General features: G+C 38.5%; 1 protein-coding gene across 1 annotated transcript in view; it reads right to left on the bottom strand.

Annotated features, from left to right (window-relative positions):
• Positions 1–25140, bottom strand: part of bahcc1b (BAH domain and coiled-coil containing 1b) — a 132048-nt gene that overhangs the window by 65939 nt on the left and 40969 nt on the right. The window contains exon 3 of the mRNA XM_057825424.1: positions 12150–12308. Within this exon, the coding sequence (XP_057681407.1) occupies positions 12150–12308 (159 nt within the window). The remainder of the gene's footprint in view (positions 1–12149; positions 12309–25140) is intronic.

The following is a 25140-nucleotide window of genomic DNA, read 5'->3' as shown; positions in this document are numbered from 1 at the left end:
CGGCGTGCTCGTGAATGCGAGCGTGCGCGTGCACACACGTGTTCGGAACATCAAAAGCTGAGCCACTGCAGACACAAAATCTGTCTGATAGGCAACACACATACATATACACACACACACACACATCCGTGCTCTCCATTGACTGCTGCTGCTGCTCTCTGCTCTGTTGCCATCCCGCCGCCTCTTCTTTCTATGAAGCTGATTTATAAGACAGCCACTCCAGGAGACATTAGTGCTCATTTCCAGGGCTTAAATGTTGCTATTTATTGCCAGATGAGCTACAAATGAGCCGGTTGTCTCGTTTCAAAACTGGAACGCTGAATCACAAATCTGTGGTCCAACATTATGAAAGAAATTTGTCAAAAAATGCGAACTCTACCTTCCGAAAAGTGCCAAGGAATATAAGCGTGCGCGTGTTGAGATGTGACGTTCTCTCCTCCCTCTCATAGAGTCAGACATGCTGTTTCTTGTCATTATCCATTCAGTTGGAAATGTATTAATTAGTCAGGGTTTACTGTCAGAATTAAATTGCCTTTGTCACTGCTGGACTATATAATGTCTTCACTTTTATGGGCTTCACCCTCATATCCAGATATTCACAGTACATCTTATTTCCATGGTGACAAAAAATGATTTGGTATATTTCGTTACACACAAAGACCTGATAAAACATGTTGTTTTGATGAAATATATCAAATGTTACAAAAATTATGAGTGTTCCACCGATATCATATTTAGGCTCCCGCAATGAATACTGTACCAATAACACAATTTAAAAAATATATGCATATATATTAGGGCTGTCAAAATTATCGCGTAAACGGGCGGTAATTAATTTTTTAAATTAATAATCACGTTAAAATATTTGACGCTATTAACGCACATGCCCCGCTCAAACAGATTAAAATGACAGTACAGTGTATTGTCCGCTTGTTACTTGTGTTTTTTGTCGCCCTCTGCTGGCGCTTGTGTGCGACTGATTTTATGGGTTTCAGCACTCATGAGCATTGTGTAATTATTGACATCAACAATGGCAGGCTACTAGTTTATTTTTTGATTGAAAATTCTTACAAATTTTATTAAAACGAAAACATTAAGAGGGGTTTTAATACAAAATTTCTATAACTTGTACTAACACTTATCTTTTAAGAACTACAAGTCTTTCTATCCATGGATCACTTTAACAGAATGTTAATAATGTTAATGCCATCTTGTTGATTTATTGTTATAATAAACAAATACAGTGATACCTCAGCTCACGAACATAATTGGTTCCCAGAAAGGGTGTGTAAGGCGAAAAGTTCGTCTTCCGAACATTTATTTCCCATAAGAAACCATTAAAATGAGAATATTCCGTTCCCAGGTCCCCATAAAACATAATTTTCTACTAAATAAGCCTTAAAACTACACAAAAATATACCTTATCTTCTTTAATGTCTTCTTAGGCTTAACACTAGAATGTGGTGGGGTCTTTTTCGGTCCCATAATAGTAAAAGTACACTCAATATGGTCCAAAATGTCTATCAAACACAAACCACGTCCGCACTCAACGAAAGGGAGGGGACGAACTGGGACGCCGTGAGCGTGCGTCAGCTTCTCGTGGCGCTGTTCGACCGCGTGGTTTGGTTCGTCCGCCGAAAACCAGTTCGTCAGCAGAGACTATATGCTCGCGAATTTAATGTTCTTGAGGCAAAAATTTCGTGAGCTTAAGCGTTCGTGAGCTGAGGTATCACTGTATAGCACTTATGTACCGTATGTTGAATGTATATATCCATCTTGTGTCTTATCTTTCCATTCCAACAATAATTTACAGAAAAATATGGCACATTTTATAGATGGTTTGAATTGCGATTAATTAGGATTAATTAATTTTTAAGATGTAATTAACTCGATTAAAAAAAAAATTATCGTTTGACAGCCCTAATACATATTTTCATTTTAATACAAAATTTCTGCATACTCACTTGAATGTAAAAAAAAAATCTATCTTGACTTGGTCAGACACTTAACTCAGTGGCTTTTATTGACAGCATTAGACATCCAATCCCTTTGGAATGGGAGGGTTGGCAGCCAATGAACGAACCTTAATTGGCTGCCACCCTCCCAGTTCAAATGGATTTGAAGTCCACTAATGATAAGCAGAGAGATGATTGGATGCGACACGATGGTAGCCGGCGGCCATTTTGGTTAGGGCGACCTATACACTTTATAATGATATTGACGGGATACGGGGCGCGGGGCTGATTAATAGATGGCCTGCATTGATCTCATGATCTCTTGTGAATAAATGCTTAAATATCTGAATTCTTTAAAGATATGGACGTAAAACAGTCTTGATGCTTGGTTAAAAGCAAAAAAAACGTGCAGTTAGCATTTATTTTACGTAGATATGTCAAAGTACAATGCTAGTCTGTCAGTCAATGTGGCGGCCGCCATATGTAAACAGAGCTTTTCCATTGAAAATTCATGTGAATAAATGGTTAAATCCCTGAATTATTTATAGATATGGACGTAAAGCAGTCTCGATCCTTGGTTAAAAGCAAAAAAACGTGCAGGTAGCATTTATTTTACGTTAATATTGCAACCTATGAGGCTAGTCAGTAAGGAAATTAGTGGCCGCCACATGTAAATAAAGTGCTTTTTCCGATGAAAATTCTTGTGAATAAATACTTAAATCCCTGAATTCTTTATAGATATGGACGTAAAACAGTATCGATGCCTGGTTAAAAGCAAAAAACGTGCAGTTAGCATTTATTTTACGTAAATATTGCGAACTATGAGGCTAGTCAGTAAGGAAATTAGTGGCCGCCACATGTAAATAAAGTGCTTTTTCCGATGAAAATTCTTGTGAATAAATACTTAAATCCCTGAATTCTTTATAGATATGGACGTAAAACAGTCTCGATCCTTGGTTAAAAGCAAAAAAAGTGCAGGTAGCATTTATTTTATGTAAATATTGAAAACTATGAGGCTAGTTAGTAAGGAAATTAGTGGCCGCCACATGTAATTAAAGACGTTTTTCCGTTGAAAATTCTTGTGAATCAATGCTTAAATCCCTGAATTCTTTATAGATATGGACGTAAAACAGTCTCGATTCTTGGTTAAAAGCAAAAACAAAAAACAAAAAAACAAAAAAAAACGTGCAGTTAGCAGTTATTTTACGTAAATATTAGTATAAGAAGTATAATGATAATGCTGCAGCGGCTAATTCCTCCTTTTGATTTTTTTCACAACGTTTCAAAATGCATGCATGGCACAAGAACTATAATATTTACATTTGTTTGTATACAGTACAGCTTTCGTACTTTTTCAACCTAAATCCAACGTTGGATCCCTGCATCTGTTGAATAACTGCGACCGACTGTGAATAACTGAAGCAGACTGCAGGACAGCCCCCTACTTGGAGGCGGATTTGACCCGTCAATACAGTTATGAAGTCTATGGGCGACCGGTGATCAGAAACTAATTCTCCAAGAGTACAGAGTACTTCCCGATACAGATGACGACATTTTAGTACTGTATTGGTATCAATACCGATTTTAGTATCAGTGCAACACTAAAAATGATATACTGTAGGAGCACACAACATATGTTTTCTGGATGCAGAGGCAAACATGCAGAATCAATTTTTTGAACAGTTATTTACGACAGAGTAATTATTATTTTACGTTTGTGTACAGCGGTGCAGTACAGCTGTGTTGAGTTAAGCTTTTAAAATACGACCCGTCATTAGCCTGACTTTTTGTTTTGAATTACGATTGCAAACTTGAAATATGAGCACTGGTTGATGCCAGTAAAGTAAACTTAAAAATAAGCAGCACATTGGCGGATAGTTAACTTTTTTTTTTCTTTTTTTTTTTTCCAAAGACGCCTCAAGCTGTTTAACGCCAATTTCTATTGATCGTTGCTGTCAAACAGAGATAATGTAAATATATGCAGTCTTTAACTCATTCAGCGCCAGTGCTGTGAATTCAAATGAGTTTGTCACTAGTTTATCATGAGTAGACATCTTATGCTGCCAATAGCAGCCAATGAGTTAAAACAACCTCAGGAATGCACCATCAAGCTTAATGCAAACATAAATGGTAACTTTTTAAGCAAATGAAATTTGAATCCAAACGGTGGCGCAACACATGTAGACAGACAATATAACAATATTCACTGGCATATGTGTTTTAACCTCTCCCAAAAAACATAACTAATATTATTTCGGCTTCCTGAATCCTGAATACTTAAATGATGTGGTGACTCGTGTATTTGTCTTTATACTGGTCCCTAGTGGCCAAGTTCGGCAAACCAGTAGGAATACGAACTACGAACTGAATTGATACATTCAACCATGATGCACTGACAGCTCAAACCGTTAAAATCTGCTTAAACGGAACCATGGATAGAAAAATTTGTAGTTCTTAAAAGATAGACATTATTTTGAGTTAAAATGATTTGATATTAAAACCGCTCTTGATCTTTTCGGTTTTATACCATTTGGAAAATTAGTTTAACTAGTAGGTCGCCATTGTTGTTGACGTCGCAGGGCTGTGACGTCACTGGGTTACGCTGCCGGTCTTCCAGAGTATGACCCTTGCGACATAAACGTCATCTGTTCAGCCCTTTCAATTTGAACCCGAGATGAACATTAATGAGCATGACAGCACTGTCGGGATTTCACAAATCGAGCAGCAAAAGCTTTGTGAACAGGAAAGACGAGATGAGACGAGACAAGAGTAGGACAAAACCGGTGATCTGCCAAAATGTGCTACATCGGCTAAACGTCCTACAAGAGGCGAATTTGACACCCAAAGTACTACCGTGCGCTTTCACCTTGTTTTGTTTAGATGCATACAGACAGAACAAACTACAGATGCCTTAAAAAAATACTTACACATAGTAATATCAAATAAGGGTGGTTTAAATATGCTGCGTGAATACTGTGGTCAACAGATCAACAATCTGCTTTAAAGCTACCACAAGAAATGAGAGGGAAAACACATGCAAAAAGTATTTTGAGGCAATGAAAAGCTAATAAAAGACTTAAAAAAAAACACAAACAGTAAGTAACGTATTGACCCGAATATAAGACGGCATTGATTATAAGACGACCCCCTCTTTTCCAAGACTCAAGTTTGAAAAAAGACTTTTCGAACACCAAATTAATTTTTATATAGAAAATAATTACAGTACATCTGAAACAAATGATTATAACAATATATTTGAGAGAAAAGGCATGTTATTTAGCCTCATTCAGATCTAAATATATGAACATTTAAATATGTAAAGTGCAAACACATTCGTAAATGAATGGCTTCTGGTTTTTGAAATGTAAAATAAAAAATGTAAAATTTAATAAACTATTGTGATAAAACAACAAAATTGCAATAACTGCATTAACCATCAAAGTGAAGACTAACTGTAACTGTAGTCTTGAAACAAATCTGAATAAGGAAAAACATTGCAAACTGGTTAAACTTGAGAGTAGCTGAGATCTGTCATGACAGAACATCGCTTCAATGATATCTGGCGCCATCTAGCGTCGTGAATGGGTATAATGTCGAGACCGCAAATATAAGACGACCTCTACTTTTTCAGTCTTATTTCAATGCAAAAAAACACCGTCTTATATTCGGGCCAATACGGTATTCGCCGCTTTTAACCGGTGTGCGTATGTGTTGGACGTCTCGCCACGTAGGAAGGAATTGCACCGGTAGTGTGCGTCTAGTGACAGTAACAAACTATGTCATCACCCCGAGCGTCCATTGCGCGCATAAAACATGGCGCCCTCCGTAGGTCAAAATTTGTAGTAAATATTATAGATTTTTTAATCAATGGCAATATTTTATGTGTTTCTAATAACATTTTAGTAAAAGAGAACAATTGTGGCATATTAGAACTAGGGTTCCGATCATGTTTTTTGCTCCCGATCCGATCCCAATCGTTTTAGTTTGAGTATCTGCCGATCCCGATATTTCCCGATCCAATTGCTTTTTTTTTGCTCCCGATTCAATTCCAATCATTCCCGATAATTTTTCCCGAGCATATACATTTTGGGAATGCATTAAGAAAAAAATGAATAAAACCCGGACGAATATATACATTCAACATACAGTACATAAGTACTGTATTTGTTTATTATGACAATAAATCCTCAAAATGCCATTTACATTATTAACATTCTTTCTGTGAGAGGGATCCACGGCTAGAAAGACTTGTAATTCTTCAAGGATAAATGTGACTTTGTATTTTGTGACTAAATATTGCCATCTAGTGTATTTGTTGAGCTTTCAGTAAATGATACTGTAGCCATTTAACTGTTCTGCCCAAATGCATGATGGGAAGTGCAACCATGACTGTGCGTAGTGGCTCCAATTGATGTGCGTTGGGAAATAACATAGGGTGTTAAGAAAAAGATCAACTACTATCTTGCTACCCCACATTGCTTTCCACGATATTTCTGATTGTTGAGAGAGGGATTGTTAGGCTTTACCCAATTAAAAACAGGCTCCAAAGACTGCCAAAATTCACTCTACTTATTTTACGCTGCCTTTAAGCTCTATAAATAGGTAAAACGGCGCCATTACAGATTGAACACAACAATGCGTGAGTAGGTCGTGCAGCGCATGCGTTAATTGCGTTAAATATTTTAACGTCATTAATTTTTAAAAAATTAATTACTGCCGTTAACGCGATAAATTTGATAGCCCTACTTTAAGCCAAAACTAAAGACTCTGGATGAGTGTAAGACATTTTGTCTGTAACGTTAAATACAATTAGAAAACGATTTAATTAAAAAACAAATATATATTTTAAAAAGGCATGTCCGATATTTTTTTGCAGATTCCGATACTTTGAAAATTACGTGATCGGATCTGATTTGAGATTTGAGATTAACAACGTGTGAAGCTCATAGAATCAGCACATTGTTAACAGCAACATTGTTTACATTACTAAATGAGCAGTGAAAGTCAATATCGACATGGAGCTCATTGAGCTTACCATCAGTCATCAAAATAATGGCATGCATCAATACGACATTGATTATTAAGAACATAATTTGATAGACTGCTGAAAGTCTTCCGTTTGAATCAAATGAGCAGAAATGTCAAGAGTTCTGATTCCATTCTGTTATTCTCTGACATTCTGTGAAGGAAGCGTAAAATCAAAACTGACTCGTCATTCAGAAAATTTCTGTGAGACGTTACACTGTCTCCTGCTCAACACACAAACCTAAAACACGTACAGAGATACCCCTGAAAAGTACAGATAACTACGTCAAACTCATTGTTTGACCGTAAACGGTTAACTGTCAAAGGAGGACACTGTGTGTGTAGATCTTTCTGATCAGGAAGGGAGCCGTTGGAGGTCGGTTAGCCCACAGGGGGGCCCTGAAGGTGGGGCCTGTGGACCGTGTGCGGGGAGAGGATGGTGGAAATAGGGGTAAGGTTTCACCGGGTGAGGTTTTACTGTGTTGTGGCGCTATGGTTCTAGATGTGGACTCACTTGACTCTTCATTAGGTACACCACACATATTACTTGCATGACTATGTTATGTTTTATACCTAAAAATATATTTAGCCTGAGAGAAGCATAATATGTGACACTCGCCAGTATGACGCAGTAAATCACACATCAATCAGTACGCAACTGTAGAAAACTTAATTCAATCTCCTTGATATACAGCTTAAGCTCCGTTATTACGTTTTTTAATCCAAAATACTGAGATAATTCAGCGTACAAGTAGGACGTCTAGTACACAAGTCATCCACATCCATGTATTGCATAGAAAAATGTTGGATTTTTACCTCAATATGAGGTCTTTGAAAAATGTTACTTTGAGCTATATGGTGTTACTTGTGCTGCACCGTTGTCGACACGTCTAATTGCTTACTAACAGGTCAAGAGACATTACTGTTACCGCTTTAACAGTTCAAAAAATGAACTGTTTTTACATTATCCACACAGTAACTTTGAAATATTACCAATTTTAACATTGAAACTAAGGAAAAATATCAACAACCTTCCTACTGTTGTAACTGCTTTAACGTTGCTTGATAAATTAAGCAATTAGCTGACACTGAATGTATCCAATTTCTAATGTCTAGTGTCTGACTAGTAGGGGTGGAACCTCTAGGTAGCTATTATGATTATCTGAGAAAATAGTGATACAACAATTATAAAACTATTAAAGAGAAAAACAAACTATTTCTAAATAGGGAAAAAATAAAACAGTAACAAATAATCAGTCTAAAAATGTCTTCCTCACACACTATGAGAATATTTCAGTGGAACATTTCCTTTAATAAGTCCAGCAACACTATATTATTGCAACATTCTTGTAAAGAAATGAGTGTCTTTCTTAACTCTTTGCTTGCCATTGACCACAATAGACATCCAAGTCATTTAAACTGGGAGGGGCTGGCCTTGATTGTTTGAAAGCTATTGAAAAACGCTGGACGTCCAATTCATTTTGACTGCCTGTTAGGTTTTGTGTTGGTTTTCTCCTAGTGTGACTTGTCCCTGTGATTGCCTATTGATTTCACCTGTTGTGCCTCCCATTGTATCCTCCAACATGCATCCTCTTGTGCTCACCTGTTCCTCGTTGTGTCGTTACCCCTTGTCTACGTCTGTGTCAAAGTCAAGATCTGTCCAGGCCTTCGTGTACCAGTCCCTTCATTTAAGTTAGTTTTGGTTTGAACATTGCCTTTTTGATCCCCAGTCCTTTTGGTTGTACTTTGTGCTTTTGGTTAGTTGTTATTAAAACGTGTTTTGAGTTCACCGCCACCTGCCTTGCTGCTTTTTGTTTCCCTGCAATTGGGTCCACACCACCTGCCTTCCCGCGTTTCCCTGACACTGCCCTCTCCCAGTCAAAATGAATTGGATGTCTAGCGCCATCAATGGCAGCCAATTAGCTAACATTTTGGTACACTATACTAGACATGTGCTGATTACCGGTTTCAGGGTATTCCGTGGTATGAAAACGTGAAGGTTTCAAAACCGCAAAAATTTGCCCTCATACCGTCCCCAAGGTATTAGCTAATTTTTATGTGCCAAAAATGCATGTAGAAATTTCTCGCTCAGTGTCAGTGAGTCAGCGGTGCTACACGATGGCCGGAGGAGGTGAAACTGAACTTTTTCCCCCATCGAAGAAAACTAAATCGCTGGTATGGGAATACTTCGGCTACAGAAAAGTTACAGACGGCCACAAATTAGAAGAGGAGGGCCAACCTACATGAAACACACGTTTGCGGAGGGTGGCTGCCGAGGAGGCAATACTTCCAATTAGGCATGTGCCAGTTTCAAGGTTTACCGTGGTATGAAAACGTCAAAGTTTAAAAACCACTAACATTTTCCGTCATGCAGTAGTAGAGTATTAGCTATTTTTTATGTCCTAAAAATGCAGCGATAAATCCATCGCTTGGAGCCGTAGCGCTCACCCCTTCGATTGTTGCTCTGTCCTGTGTCTGTCGGTGACACTACACCCTAGCTTTTCCTCACCTCAAAAAAGACAAAATCGCTAGAATGGGAGTACTTCGCCTCCAGAAAAGAAACAAACGGCAGCAGCTTAGAGGAGGAAGGACAGCCGATGCGCTTGCGGAGGGTGGTTGCCATGAAGCAACACTTCCAACACAATTACACATTAATGTAACCATCATCCGTCACGTTACACAAAATTTAAGGTCAGTAAACGCTGTCATGAACATTCCCCACCAGCTACGAGAGTTCACTTCAGCGTGTTTAGTGTGTCTAGTGATGGTAAAACAAATACTATGACGTAAGTTTGTTAAGGAGGGAGATAACGTGGCTAGTTAGCATGCCAAGACGGTTAACTAGTTTCCTCTCTACTATAAACCTACTTTTGTAAAGTCATTCGCCATTGTAAACATGTTCAAAATAACATTTTCATAATACAGCCTGTGCTGTTTTTTCTCTCTGGCGACTTCCTGTGTTGAAAGAGGGTGTGTGTATGCATAATGTGTAAATAATGATATGAATCATATACACGCACTCTGTCAATTTTATTTAAATATGCAAATATGTTGTGAAAAATTAAAACATCCTGTTCAATGGAAAAACGTTTTTTTTTTAACCCATGCATCAAAAAATTTAGAGCTATAAACACAATTTAGAGCTATAATTACAAAACCGTGATACCGTGAAACCTCGGTATTTTTGCTTAAGGTTACCATACCCTCAAAATCTCATACCGGCACATGCCTACCTCCAATACGATTTCGGATTTATACAAAATTAAAGGTTAGTAAACACTGTCATGAACGTTTCCCAACAGCTACGAGTTAACTCCAGCGTGTTTAGTGTGTCTAGCGGTGGTTTAAAGTGTTTTTTTGTTTTCCTCGCTATTGAGAAAGAGAGTGTGTGTATGATATAAACATGATACGAGTCATACACATGTGCTTTTTATGGAAAATAATTCATTTATTTTTGTTCTGGTGGTAATAATGTTGAGCTGGGGTGTGTGTTTAGGCTCACCTGAAGGACTGCATATATTATCGTTTTATTTAGAATATTTTGTTATCTTTTTATTAGGGCTGTCAAAATTATCGCGTTAACGGGCGTTAATTTTTAAAATTAATCACGTTAAAATATTTGACGCAATTAATGCAGATGCCCCGCTCAGAGAGATTTAAATGACAGTACACAGTGAAACGCTCACTTGTTGTGTTTTATGGAGTTTTGCCGCCCTCTGCTGGCGCTTTGGTGCGACTGATTTTATAGGCTTCAGCATCCATGAGCATGGTGTAAGTAATTATTGACATCAACAATGGCGGGCTACTAGTTTATTTTTTGATTGAAAATTTGTAAAATTTTATTAAAGCGAAAACATTAAGAGGGGTTTTAATATAAAATTTCTCTAACTTGTACTAACATTTTTCTTTTAAGAACTACAAGTCTTTCTATCCATGGATCATGGATCGCTTTAACAGAATGTTAATAATGTTAATGCCATCTTGTTGATTTATTGTTATAATAAACAAATAGTCCTTATGTACCGTATGTTGAATGTATATATCCATCTTGTGTCTTATCTTTCCATTCTAACAATAATTTACAGAAAAATATTGTAAATTTTATAGATGGTTTGAATTGCGATTAATTGCGATTAATTACGATTAATTAATTTTAAAACTGTAATTAACTCGATTAAAAATTTCAATCGTTTGACAGCCCTACTTTTTATTTATTTTAAATTAACATTATACTTATTTTCAAATTTGCTAATATATTTTGAAAAATAAAAATCATGTTAAATGGGAAAAAAGTTTGTTTTTTTAAACCCAGATATGTCAAAGTAACACATTTTAGAGCTGTAATTGCAATACCGTAATACGGTGAAATTGTGATATTTTGGCTTAAGGTTATCAAACCATCAGAATATCATACCGGCGCATGCCTACGCTATACCAGTCCATTTACCACTGCTACGATACAACCACATGTAAGACGTTGTTAAATCAATACATCTCTGAAAATGTTAATAAATATTCAGCACAATTGTCTTTCACGATGGATATCTCCAACGGGATAGTTTGTATAGGTGTTGCAAGCCGGCCGGGACACACCTGTCTTTGAGAATAAAAATTAGGCCTACCATAAAGTATATCATTATATTTTAGGGTCAAGTCTCGGTTTGCGGTTAAATGCCGTCCTCAGGAAATGAATGTAAGTCAATGTAATTTCCTCTGTAGCGATGGAAATTGTATACGTGTGTGCGTAACGAGGGTGGTACGACCTCATAAAAGCCTCAAAGTGGGTCAGGGGGCAAAGGATGATGAGTGAAAGAAAGTCTATGTTAAAAAAAAAAAAAAAAAAAAAAAATAGAAAGCACGCTGCAAAGAGTGACAATTACTTATGATGTTGCGTGTTCAAGGAGATATTAAAAGCCATTTTGGGGGTCGGGGTACTGAGCCGCTGCCAAAACCAGCGCGAAACACAAGCCACATGCTTCTAGTGCCAGATGAGTTCCGCATGTGTGTGTGCGTTTTATAAGTAGCGTCATCTGAGGCATCACAGCTTCATGTGTTTGGCCTCACTGTTGGTTAAACCACTTAATGGCTTCATCGCCATCTAATCCCAAAACCAAAACCTTGGATTAACCAGCGACCGAAAGCGTGCGGTTGCGCGCGTGCAAGTGTTACCTTCGTGCGAATGAGGGAACCAGATAGGGGAGGCGTTGGAATGGGGTCCGCTCCTGTACGATGGAGAGGATGGGGAGGAAACGGGTCCCGAGGGGTGAGGCGGGTGGGCGGCCGGTGACCCCAAACTGCTGGACAGGAAGGAACCCATAAAGGAAGCACCTGAGAGACAGAGAAAAAAAAGGTTAGAGGTTACATTTCTGAACACTGCTGATTAAATTTGGCTCTGGAGAAGAATGAAAGCGTGTTTAATTATGAGAACACATGTGCGGACAAACTTCCTCTGAAGCCAAGAAGAAGATGACAGACTGCTTCATTGTAAACTTTATTGTTCAGCCTGAAACTAAGGTAGCAGTAAAACACAATGTCGTGGATTATATGTATGAAAATGAAGTGCAGCATATAGGGCAACTGCAGTATGTAATGCAGTAATATTAGATTGTTAAAATTAGATGACCTAATCTTGAAAAACTACCTGTTTATGTTCCTTTTTTTTCTTCAAACAAAAATGTCTCCCTTATTAATCATTGTGATAATTAAAGTGCCAATGTGTAATTATTTAAATAACGTTTAAAATTTTATTCTAAGAGTACAGAGGTTTAAAATTAAAATATCTTTAGGATTTTAATGTCGTTGGACAAACCACTCAAGTCATTTTGAGTTCGGAGCAACATTGGTTGCTGAAAATTTTTTTGGGGTGAAGAAAACTCTATTATTAGTTTATTTAATAAGTAGGTTTGCAAAGATAAGGGACGGTGGTCAGTACAGCGGACAGTTATTCAAAAATAATAAAAACACTTACGACCTTTAACCCTTTATAAGGCAAGTGCCTATTTTTGGCCATTTAAAAATGCTTCAATATCAACATTTTTTAAATTTATTTTTTCATTAATCAATAATTTATATATTTTTGTGTGATTATATTCAAATTAAAAAAAATAATACAATGTTATCAAAAGCAAAATTAGTGCTGCAACGATGAATCGATTAACTCGAGTAATTCGATTAGAAAAAAAGCTTTGAATCAAATTTTGCTGCTTCGAGTATTTGTTTAAGTGTTTGCATTTAGTTTTATAAATATGAGTGGATGCATTGCCCTCTAGCAGCAACCGTAAGTATGACATAACTCATTTAACATGGGTGAATCCAGCTGCTCCCTGTTAAGACAAACATAAGGTAAGTTTCTATTTGAGCTAATGTTTTTTTATGCATTTGTAAATTAATTTATAGGTATATTTAGCCGTTTTTAGTGGGAATATATGCTTGAGCGCATTGTAAAAAAAAGTTAGCAATTTATAGCATTTAATTTAGCATTTCACTTGTTGCACTTAGATCCTCATTTATTCATTTTTTAAAGTACCGTTTGAGGCTTAGCTCAGGTATTTTAATTTATTTTTAAAGGAAAGCGCATTTCTGCATAGTTTGAGGAAACACTCAGAAATTTTATTTTGGATTCGCATTTAATGCTCCTTTGAAAATGCAATCTTAGCAAGCCTCTCCTCCTAAATTTTTTTTACATCTCCTAAAATTAATTCTGCAACCCATCAAATGTTCCTAATCCGATTACTCGATTATTCGAATTAAAGTTGATAGATTAATCGGCGACTAAAATAATCGATAGCTGCAGCCCTAAAATTAATTAAATTAAAATGAATTGAAAAAGGAATACACACAAAACGTTCATTGGACGTCTAGCTCCGTCAATTGCAAGCAATTAGTTAAATGAGCGCCTTGTAAATGTTAGGAGCGGGGAAATTATAAGTCATACATGTAAGGGTTAAGTTGTTAGTTGTGAATTTCCATGACTTTGTGCTGGAAACCTAAATGTCAAATAAAAAAAATATGGGATTAACAGGAACAAACTGTAATTCATTAAATTGACGGTTGGCTCCAAATACAGAACTTGAATACAGTTAATGTATTAGTAAAACACTGACAAAAAACTACATTAAAATCTAGTTCACATACTGCTTATTTCCCATGGAACGTTTCCAATTTGAGAATATATCCTCATCCAAACTTCCCATCTAAATTTACAACAAGACTTTCCACTGCTTCCCAACCCAATTAAACAGCGCAATGCACACAATACTGTACAGACAATTCAGATGGAGCGGAATCATTTGAATCTCGACGTAATGATATTTTCAACAACTTTCTCTGCCGAGTGTCTTCAACAGAATTCACTCTGTGAGTGCTACAGCTAAGAGCCGAGCGAACAGGCTCTGTTTAGTTTGGCTCGTTTGAATGTATCCGCACTTATCAGCCCGCTCTCATTTGGTAGAACAACCTGAACAGTTGTCGGGGGAAGGAAGAAACAAATCCACAGGGAGTCAGGTAATTAGTCACTGGATGGGGAGACGGAGCAAGTGCGCTGGGCTGGGTCGTTACCCATAAACACCGCCTCGCCGAGACAATTACGACAACAGTTTGCATCGGAGCGGTGCACACACACGCACGCGTGCCAGTATGCGCGATAGCTTCGCCTTCAACACACTGCACCAATACAGCTCTGTCGTTTTTTTTTACTCATTGACTGCTAATGACAATAGAAATGAGTTTGTCACTAGTGTATCACTTGTAGACATCCCAATTCATTTTTTAACTGGAAGGGGTGGCAGCGAATGAACGTGCAGCCCTCCCAGTTCAGATGGATTGGACGTCTATCGCCACCAATGGCAGCCAAAAAGTTCAAGTGACATTTTTAATGGGATTTTGCTGTCTACTTCCTGTGCAGCATTTGTCTAGGCAGCCATTTATTGAGCAGTAAAACACAATGAGGACACCCAGATATGAGCTGTTGTTGACCACAGCTCACATCCGGACACTCACGGTCTTTATAGTTGGGCTACAGTTGCCTGGAACTCCAGACTCACCGCTGTTGCAGCGATAGAGTCTGGCGACCGTTCCGTGGATCAAATTTCCAGGGCGGAGCAAGCAACAGCAAACAGACAGCGGAGTGGACCAATCAGTGACGGGCAGACGTGACGTTGGTGAAGCGACAAGAAACACTAGCGCGCTGAAATAAACATACGAGGAGAGCGGAGAAGTTTATTCAACATGGCTAGCGCGAGACAGACTGTTGGTTTTAGCGACTCGATGTGTTTTTGGTCATTTCAAACTGAATATACCGCGGATTGGAACACATTTTCTGCTCTGTCGTTCGCCATCTGTGTTGTGGAGACGACTTCCGACTTGCAAGAGTGACGTTGCTCGTATGGCAGTAGTGCATTTGGTAAGAGCCGCAACCCGATTCAACGGCAACGAACGGCCGAGCCGCACGGCCGGGCCGCCGGCGGAAGACGACCGAATGGAGAACAACCTAGAGGACGCCCGGGATGCCAGGCGCTGGATGGCCGAGCAGAACGACCGGGACCACCAGTGCAGCAAACGATGCCGTTGAGTCCGTGCTGCTCGCCGAGCAGAGCCCGCAGAGACTCAAAAAAAATCCATCTTTATGAGACATGGGGCTATGAGGGAAAAGTTTACCCGGCTGTCGCGGCCACAACAGCGTCATCTCTCAGTTAGTTATGTGTAAATAAATTGTTACTTTGCTATCAAAAGCTCTATTTGTCTTGTTGTTTATATTATTTTGTAAAAGGCAAACATTATTCAGATGTTTGGGATTCAACTAAAGCAAAAATAGCTGTGTTAAAGTCAAAGTTATGTTTGAAATGTATGCTTTCACAACAACCCCAATTTCTGTTTTTTCATCAGAATTTGGAAAATTGCTCAAACTAAGCTATTTTCTCATGCTGATTTCTAAAGAATGGAAAAAGATATGAACTTACTTTTTTTCCTGCTGAAAGAAGAGGGACTAATCTTTCTTTTGGTGGGTTCCATGTTTATATAGCAATAGAACATAATTTTCTGTAGGCCTACAGTCTGGCCGTGCCAGACAAGGGCTACATCTATCGATTATTTTAGTAGTCGATTAATCCATCAACAAGTTAGTCCAAAAATAATCGAGTAATCGGATTAGGAACATTTAATGCGTTGCTGAATAAATTTTAGGAGATGTAAATCATAGGCTTGCTAAGACTTTCAAAAGAGCATTAAATGCAAAAACAAAATTAAATTCCTGAGTGTTTCTTCAAACTATGCAAAACTGCACCTTCATTTGAAAATAAATTAAAATACCTGATCTTAGCCAGAAACGATATTAAAAAAATAAATAAATGAGGATTTAAGTACAACAAAAGAACAATGGGCAACCTGCATGGCAAAAGTCCGCTAGCTTAAATGCTATAACATGCTAACTTTTTTTTTTTTTTTTTTTTTTTACAATGCTCTTAACAAATCGTTCAGACACACACTCCCACAAAAAAACTGCTCAATGCACCTATAAACTAAATTACAAATGCATAAAAAACGTATTAGCTCAAACAAAAACCTGCCATATGTTGGTCTTAACAGTGAGTAACTGGACTCAACCATGTTAATTTAGTTATGTCATATGAACTGTTGCCACTGGAGGGCAGTGTATCCCCCCCCAAATCAATAAACTAAATGCAAACACTTTCAAAACAAACCATTACAACGCCACTCTAAATGAATGCTGGAAGCAGCAAAATTCTAGCCTTTTTGTAATCGAATTACTAGAGTTAATCGATTAATCCTTGCAGGTCTACTTTATAGCACATTTATCTCAATGACCGTAAAATAGTTAAGGCAAGGGTCACCCCCTTTTGAGGGCCATTGTGTGCCAATATTAATCAACAACTAAACGATTAATGAACAAATATTTCAATTGTCGATTCATCATTTGGAGACAAAAGATGAGCTAAAATTTGCCTAAATCATTTTGTGAGACCCTTAACAGTAAATGTTTTCTTATTTTATTATATTTATATTAGGGCTGTCAAAATTATCGCGTTAACGGGCGTTAATTAATTTTTTAAATTAATCACGTTAAAATATTTGACGCAATTAACGCAGATGCCCCGCTCAGAGAGTTTGAAATGACAGTGCACATTGAAACGCTCACTTGTTGTGTTTTATGGAGTTTTGCCGCCCTCTGCTGGCGCTTGGGTGCGACTGATTTTATAGGCATCCATGAACATTGAGTAAGTAATTATTGACATCAACAATGGCGGGCTACTAGTTTATTTTTTGATTGAAAATTTTACAAATTTTATTAAAACGAAAACATTAAGAGGGGTTTTAATATAAAATCTCTCTAACTTGTACAACATTTTTCTGTTAAGAACTACAAGTCTTTCTATCCATGGATCACTTTAACAGAATGTTAATAATGTTAATCCCATCTTGTTGATTTATTTTTATAATAAACAAATAGTCCCTATGTACCGTATGTTGAATGTATATATCCATCTTGTGTCTTATCTTTCCATTCCAACAATAATTTATAGAAAAATATGGCATATTTTATAGATGGTTTGAATTGCGATTAATTGCAATTAATTACGATTAATTAATTTTTAAGCTGTAATTAACTCGATTAAAAATTGTAATCGTTTGACAGCCCTAATTTATATCACACTCGGAAAAAAATCGAATCAAGAAAATGATTAAAATTGTTTGTGAATAGTAAGAATTCAACAAATGGTTCAGATTTTTGTTTCCTGAAAAATCTGATAAAATGACTTGGACTAGGCTGCACATTATGTCGTTTGAACATCGCCATCATAATGTGCGCATGCGCAATAGTCACATCGCCGGATGTGCAATTGGTTTTATATGTTTTTTAACATGTTAAATTTTGCTTTATTTCATAAAAGCAGCAAGTGTACAGATCCTGGATTCCTATTACCGTATATACATCAAGCTTGGATTAAACGGCATTTTATAAATTAGGGATGTCCCCGAACCGATCACGTGATTGGAAATCGGGATAAGCAGTTCAGAAGATGAATGAATGAATTAGGTGAATGATATGGGGAGTGATTAAAAGTATGGCGTTAAAGGTGATGCAATTAAAAATGTGTGTGCGCCTATATCTTGTGCTGATGCACCTTAAGGAAAAAGCCAGTTATACCAATACAAAAAGTAAGTGTGGAGCCTTAGTTATACAGTGGGGAAGATAGGTATTTAGTCAACCACCAATTGTGCAAGTTCTCCTACTAGAAAAGATTAGAGAGGCCTGTAATTGTCAACATGGGTAAACCTCAACCATGAGAGACAGAATGTGGGGATAAAAAAAAACAGAAAATCACATTGCTTGATTTTTAAAGAATTTATTTCCAAATTAGAGTGGAAAATAAGTATTTGGTCACCTTCAAACAAGCAAGATTTCTGGCTGTTAAAGAGGTCTAACGTCTTCTAACGAGGCTCCACTCGTTACCTGTATTAATGGCACCTGTTTTAACTCATTATCGGTATAAAAGACACCTGTCCACAATCTCAGTCAGTCACACTCCAAACTCCACTATGGCCAAGACCAAAGAGCTGTCGAAGGACACTAGAGACAAAATTGTAGACCTGCACCAGGCTGGGAAGACTGAATCTGCAATAGGTTAAACGCTTGTGTAAAGAAATCAACTGTGGGAGCAATTATTAGAAAATGGAAGACATACAAGATCACTGATAATCTCCCTCGATCTGGGGCTCCATGCAAGATCTCACCCCGTGGCGTAAAAATGATAACAAGAACGGTGAGCAAAAAATCCCAGAACCATACGGGGGGACCTAGTGAATGACCTAAAGAGAGCTGGGACCACAGTAACAAAGGCTACCATCAGTAACACAATGCGCCGCCAGGGACTCAAATCCTGCACTGCCAGACGTGTCCCCCTGCTGAAGAAAGTACATGTCCAGGCCTGTCTGCGGTTCGCTAGAGAGCATTTGGATGATCCAAAAGAGGACTGGGAGAGTGTGTTATGGTCAGATGAAATCAAAACAGAACGTTTGGTAGAAACACAGGTTCTCGTGTTTGGAGGAGAAAGAATACTGAATTGCATCCGAAGAACACCATACCCACTTTGAAGCATGGGGGTGGGGAAAATCATGCTTTGGGGCTGTTTTTCTGCAAAGGGACCAGGACGATTGATCTGTGTAAAGGAAAGAATGAATGGGGCCATGTGTCGAGAGATTTTGAGTGAAAATCTCCTTCCTTCAGCAAGGGCATTGAAGATGAGACGTGGCTGGGTCTTTCAGCATGACAATGATCCCAGACACACAGCCAGGGCAACAAAGGAGTGGCTTCGTAAGAAGCATTTCAAGGTCCTGGAGTGGCCTAGCCAGTCTCCAGATCTCAACCCCATCTATGGAGGGAGTTGAGAGTCCGTGTTGCCCAACGACAAACCCGAACAACACTGCTCTAGAGGAGATCTGCATGGAGGAATGGGCCAAAATACCAGTAACAGTGTGAGAAAAGCTTGTGAACAGTTACAGAAAAAGTTTGGCTTCCATTATTGCCAACAAAGGGTACATAACAAAGTATTGAGATGAACTTTTGGTATTGACCAAATACTTATTTTCCACCATGATTTGCAAATAAATTCTTTAAAAATCAAACAATTGGATTTTCTGCCCCCCCCCCCCCCCCCACACACACACACACACATTCTGTCTCTCATGGTTGAGGTTTACCCATGTTGACAATTACAGGCATCTCTAATATTTTCAAGTGGGAGAACTTGCACAATTAGTGGTTGACTAAATACTTATTTGCCCCACTGTATATACTGTATATATATATATATATATATATATTACAATTTTTATTAAAAAAGGCTTGCTTAATTTAAAACAAAAAATTTTTTCAAAAAGTCAATATCGGATTTCTGTGGTTTTCTATCAGTCGTTGAGGACTACAGATATGATATTACAATCTTATTTTAGCACGAAACGTGAAACAAAATGATGTGCAGAGCCAGATCTGGCCCCCGAACATTTATTTATTTAACAGGGATAGTGCACATTGATGAACATCTATTAGACACATTCAAAAGATGTAAATATGCCAGATTGTAGCAAAAATGCTCATTTACATCCGCAGTCCCAAGGCATGTAACACAAAGACAGAAAAGACAAAAAAGAACAAAAGATTACAATAAACAGCACAGTACAATAGGTTACTAAGTCAGTGATTGCAGGACTGGTTTACTTTCAACCACTGCCTGAGCTGAGTTTTGAAGGTTCGTATTGTGGGACACTCCCTGATGGCGAGTGGTAAACTGTTGCAGATTTTACTGCCCTTGACAGAGAGAGAATTGTGACCGAAGTCTGTTTTTCTGATTGGGACCTAACAGTCCCCTCTAGAGGAGGCCCTGGTCCTGAGACCGCTGTGAGCCCTTTTTAAAAAAAAAAAAAAAAAAAAAATTTTTTTTTTTTTTTTAAAGCCTTCACTTTGACACCTGCGATTTGGGTATTTATTACTATATATTATACTTGTATGTTGAGTGTCATAATAGTTTCTCATACACATTGAATTCAATGTGATGTCATCCCCTCCCATTTTTTTTTTTAAACCAAATCAACCCTCCTGATTTCAAGCCACTTTTATCAAGTCTTACATTGTTTCATTACACTTCTTCTGTTTTAAGAGGTGACATGATGGTGATAATGAACAAAATTAATGAAATGAATTATTCATTGACGAAAAGGCTTTTGTACAGAGCGTAATTCTTGCAAGGAGACAACAACGAGGAATTCGCCACAACTTTTCCCTCTTGATCTATTTTTCTCCGGTTTCTGTTCTATTTCTTCTGCCGATGTTGGAATATTTTGGGAGCTTTTTCTGTTTGTGTTGCTTTTTTTCCCCTTTACGCAGCAAACCGCACTTGTACAACAGTAGATCAGTGGCCTTTCAGCCAGTCATAATAAAACACAGCTCATATACAGAACGTCTCGGGCTGCTTTCACAAGGCCCCCTGGCATTGCGGGCACACGCACACATGCATGTCAAGGAGAAAATGATAGACTCACTGGTCTGTCTGTACCTCATCATGTATGACATACACCCAGGGGAGGGAAAAAGTCTGTTGTAAGCTACGAACTGTTTTTTTATGGCCATCTTTAAAATGCCTGAACATGTCAACGTTGATGTTGATAAAATAAGTCAATAAAATGCTTTATTTCAAACACTTAGTAATATTGATCAATGCTTTTAGAGTTGAAATGTTTAGCATTCCACAGCTGTTCTGGAGTCAGAGCTCCACCCTTCCCCCATGTCTCCATCTTTTCTCATTTACTTATCGCCATCCATTTTCCCTGTTTTGCCCCCATTCCCTTTTTCCTGTCACCTCCCTTCTTGCCCGCTCAGTCTGTTTTATGTTGGCGAGTTGGGGAGAAAATCATATTTGCCCGCTTCCTCTGGCCCACTGATATGGAAAATCATCTGAGGAGGCCAGCCGCTAACGTAAACCTTATTTCTGTCCGTTTTCTTTTTTCCCCCACCCCTCCTCGCCTTCTTCTCTTCCTGCCCTCCGTTTCCGCTTTTGTTTTATCCCGATCCCAACATTCCCTTTCCATCTGTCACCGTTACATCCTCCCGTTGTCCCCCCCCCAAAGCTCTGAGCCCAAACGCCGAATGATGAATGCGAAAACGCCGTGCAAGAACTGACGGGATAAGTCAGTGGAGGGCTGTGTGAGACACAAAGACGAGCTAAACAAACACACACTAACCCCACTCATCCCAACTTTGTTCTTCATGTCAAAGCTCAGACATGGTTGTACCTTAAAATAGAGAAAAATTTAAGTGAACAGGAGAAAAAAAGTCTTAAATATCATGATTATGTAAATTCGATTCGAGTACATACAACAAATTGGCAAAGCGCCAATGACGAGAAATTAGTATTTTAATCTGCCGGTTAGCCATGCCTACCATTATAGGGCTCTAGCGTACCCAACAGGTGGATGACGTCAGCGGGAGAATGGGCTCATCTGTTTTACTATTCAGCCCATTGAGGGGGAACTATTCAGAACGAGGAAAACATGATGAGAGCCGCAAAATGTCCTAGTTTCAGTTTCTCTAATCCAATATTTTTACAGGATATCCTTTTTATCCAAGTATTCTTCCCCAATAGCTAAATAAATGTCATGGTCATGACAAATAACAGTCTTGTGCTAAATGGAATATGAAACAATAAAAAAACATTTATTCAGGACGACATGGCAAAATTAATCCATAATGGTCAAAACTGTCGACTTCCGAACTCCCGAACGATATTTTATGGCACCTAAATCAGGCTTATGTCATTTCCCTTCGCCGGCTTCGGAGAATGTAAACAAACCAAGGGGCCGTTTACATGGTGACTCTCCGAGAGTACGAAAAATTTCAAATTTGTATTTGCATTTGCGTCTCCATTTGAACAATGTCGCAATTTCGCATGAAAATGATGTAGTATTCATGACAGGCCCTAGGGGGCAGCGCAGATTTATAGGGCGACCGAGAATGATGCGAGGATGACCCCACCAAGCTCCCTCAGCCCGGAAAAAAATATGCACGCCCACTTGAAGCAATGTCATTTTTCTTTTGTTCAAAAAGGCACAAAAATTGAAACGTTCAACATTTTTAATTGAAAAATATGATTAAAAAAGTAAATTAAAGCCGACATATTTGCTGCTGTTTTTAATGTTTAGTAGCACCGCTGCGCACGCCCAATGTAACGTGTATGAGTGCATGCCTTTGATATGCATGCCGAGGAAACCCCCGTCAACCCCCCGCAATCGGATTCTTCCACTTTGGAGGCAGGATTCAGAGTTGTTCATCTTCGCCTTACGTCTTCGCCGACACCATATGCACGCGAGGCGACTCCGCTACTCAGTAATTGCGTCTTTGTGTCGCAGAGTCGCCATGTAAACTGCCCCCATGAGGCGTGACAGCTAGCCAACATGCTAACCCGAACCGAATGATGTTTCAAAGTATTCGAAGCGGAAAATCACACAAAACCAGCCCGGATCATTTTACATGATGACTGGGTTGTCGATTGTCTTTGCCGATCGACAACCCGGCCGGTGGCGAACAAGTTAGAGCTCGTCGTTCCCCTGCTGAGGGCAGAGGGCTCGTTTGCGGGGAAGCAGCTGGACAATGACCGCCGGACGAACCGGACGATGTCAGAGGAGCGTGTAGCTGCCAAATGGTTAACATGAATATGGCAAAATAATGCTTTACTACACGGCGAAGTCGTAAACAGCGAGAGACTCAGTGGAGGAGGGCAGCTGCAGTTGTATGCAGCTAACATGACAATATGTGTATGAGGATAGCTTTTTACATGCCTATCCATGAGCAAACATAAGTAGTCCTTTATTTGGACAAAGTTTGTAGTGTTAACTTTGTAATCACTGTAGTTGCGGCTATTTTTAACACAAAGTTGCTATTTCTGATTGATTGGAAATTTTGACAGAACACCGGGCACATGAAGAGGGCAATAAGCCGAGTATAGTGCTCTCCCGGCGGGGGATGTGCGGCAAGCCGCCGGTCGTGGGCTTAGGGGACAAGGAGCATGTCAGCCACAAAATGCAAGCCACCTACATATTAAAATGATCCCAGTATATGAAATTATACAAAACACAATCTCTACTCACTTCCTCGTAAATCCCATGGTCCCACAGTAGTAGGGCTTGTTTTGGCCAATATCCACCGGTGAATGGGAACATTTTGAAACCCCCAAAATGCTCACAACCGATCACGTCATTTTCAAAGTATCGGATTCGGCAAAAAAATATCGGACGTGCCTTTTTTTAATATATATATATTTCTTTTAATTAAATCGTTTTCTAATTGTATTTAACGTTACTGACAAAATGTCTTGCACTCATCCAAAGTCTTTAGTTTTGGCTTAAAGTAGGGCTATCAAATTTATCGCATTAACGGCGGTAATTAATTTTTTTTTGTAATTAATCACATTAAAATATTTAACGCAATTAACGCCGATTTACCTATATATATATAGAGCTAGAAGGCAGCGTAAAATGAGTAGAGTGAATTTTGACAGTCTTTGGAGCCTTTTATTAATTGGCTTAAGCCTTAAAATCCCTCTCTCACCATTTAGAAATACGTGGGAAAGCAATGATGGGAAAGAAAGGTAGTAGTTGAGCTTTTTCTTAACACCCTATGTTATTTCCCAACACAGAGAAGATATATCAATTGGTGCCAATACGCACAGTCATGGTTGCACTTCCCATCACGCATTTGGGCATGGCTACAGTATCATTTACTGAAAGCTCAACAAATACATTAGATGGCAATATTTAGTCACAATATACAAAGTCACATTTATCCTTTAAGAATTACAAGTCTTTTTATTAGTGGATCCCTCTCACAGAAAGAATGTTAATCATGTAAATGCCATCGTGAGGATTTATTTTCATAATAAACAAATACAGTACGTATGTACTGCATGTTGAATGTATATATTTGTCCGAGTTTTATTCATTTTTTTCTTAATGCATTGCCAAAATGTATATGATCGGGAAAAATTATCGGGAATGATTGGAATTGAATCGGGAGCAAAATAAGCAATCGGATCGGGAAATATCGGGATCGGCAGATACTCAAACTAAAACGATCGGATCGGATCGGGAGCAAAAAAACATGATCGGAACAACCCTAATCACAACATCTCTCCCTCGTACAGCAAGATTTTTCTGCAGCCGTTTGGCTGGCATGATGCAAAAAATAAATGTATTAATCCACAAAATCAGCTGAATCCTTAGTCCTTCTCATACAACAGTACGGCTGTATAGTGAAGAGGACTCCTTATCCCGTACACGTCACAGTGCCCTCTTCCTCAATACAAGACCGAAGCCGGAAGTCTGTCATTTTCGTAGCGCGGGATTAAAAAAATGGAATAAATATATCGGTCGCTTCTTCACACATCCAAGTGGTCCATTTCATTCAGGAGCATAAAATACCGCGTGTATTATGAAATAAACATGCCTTTTCGTGTCACAGGCATTTTAACCCTAGTCAACCTAAATGGGTCATCTCAGAATTGGAGGATATTTGGACTTCAAAATTCTTGAAAAATAAACAGTTTACAGTAGGCCTACACAATATATCGTTTCAACATCGCCATCGCAATGTGCG

The sequence above is a fragment of the Corythoichthys intestinalis genome, chromosome 21 (genome assembly GCF_030265065.1).
Source record: "Corythoichthys intestinalis isolate RoL2023-P3 chromosome 21, ASM3026506v1, whole genome shotgun sequence".
Taxonomy (NCBI): domain Eukaryota; kingdom Metazoa; phylum Chordata; class Actinopteri; order Syngnathiformes; family Syngnathidae; genus Corythoichthys; species Corythoichthys intestinalis.
This window is presented reverse-complemented; position numbering and strand designations above follow the sequence as displayed.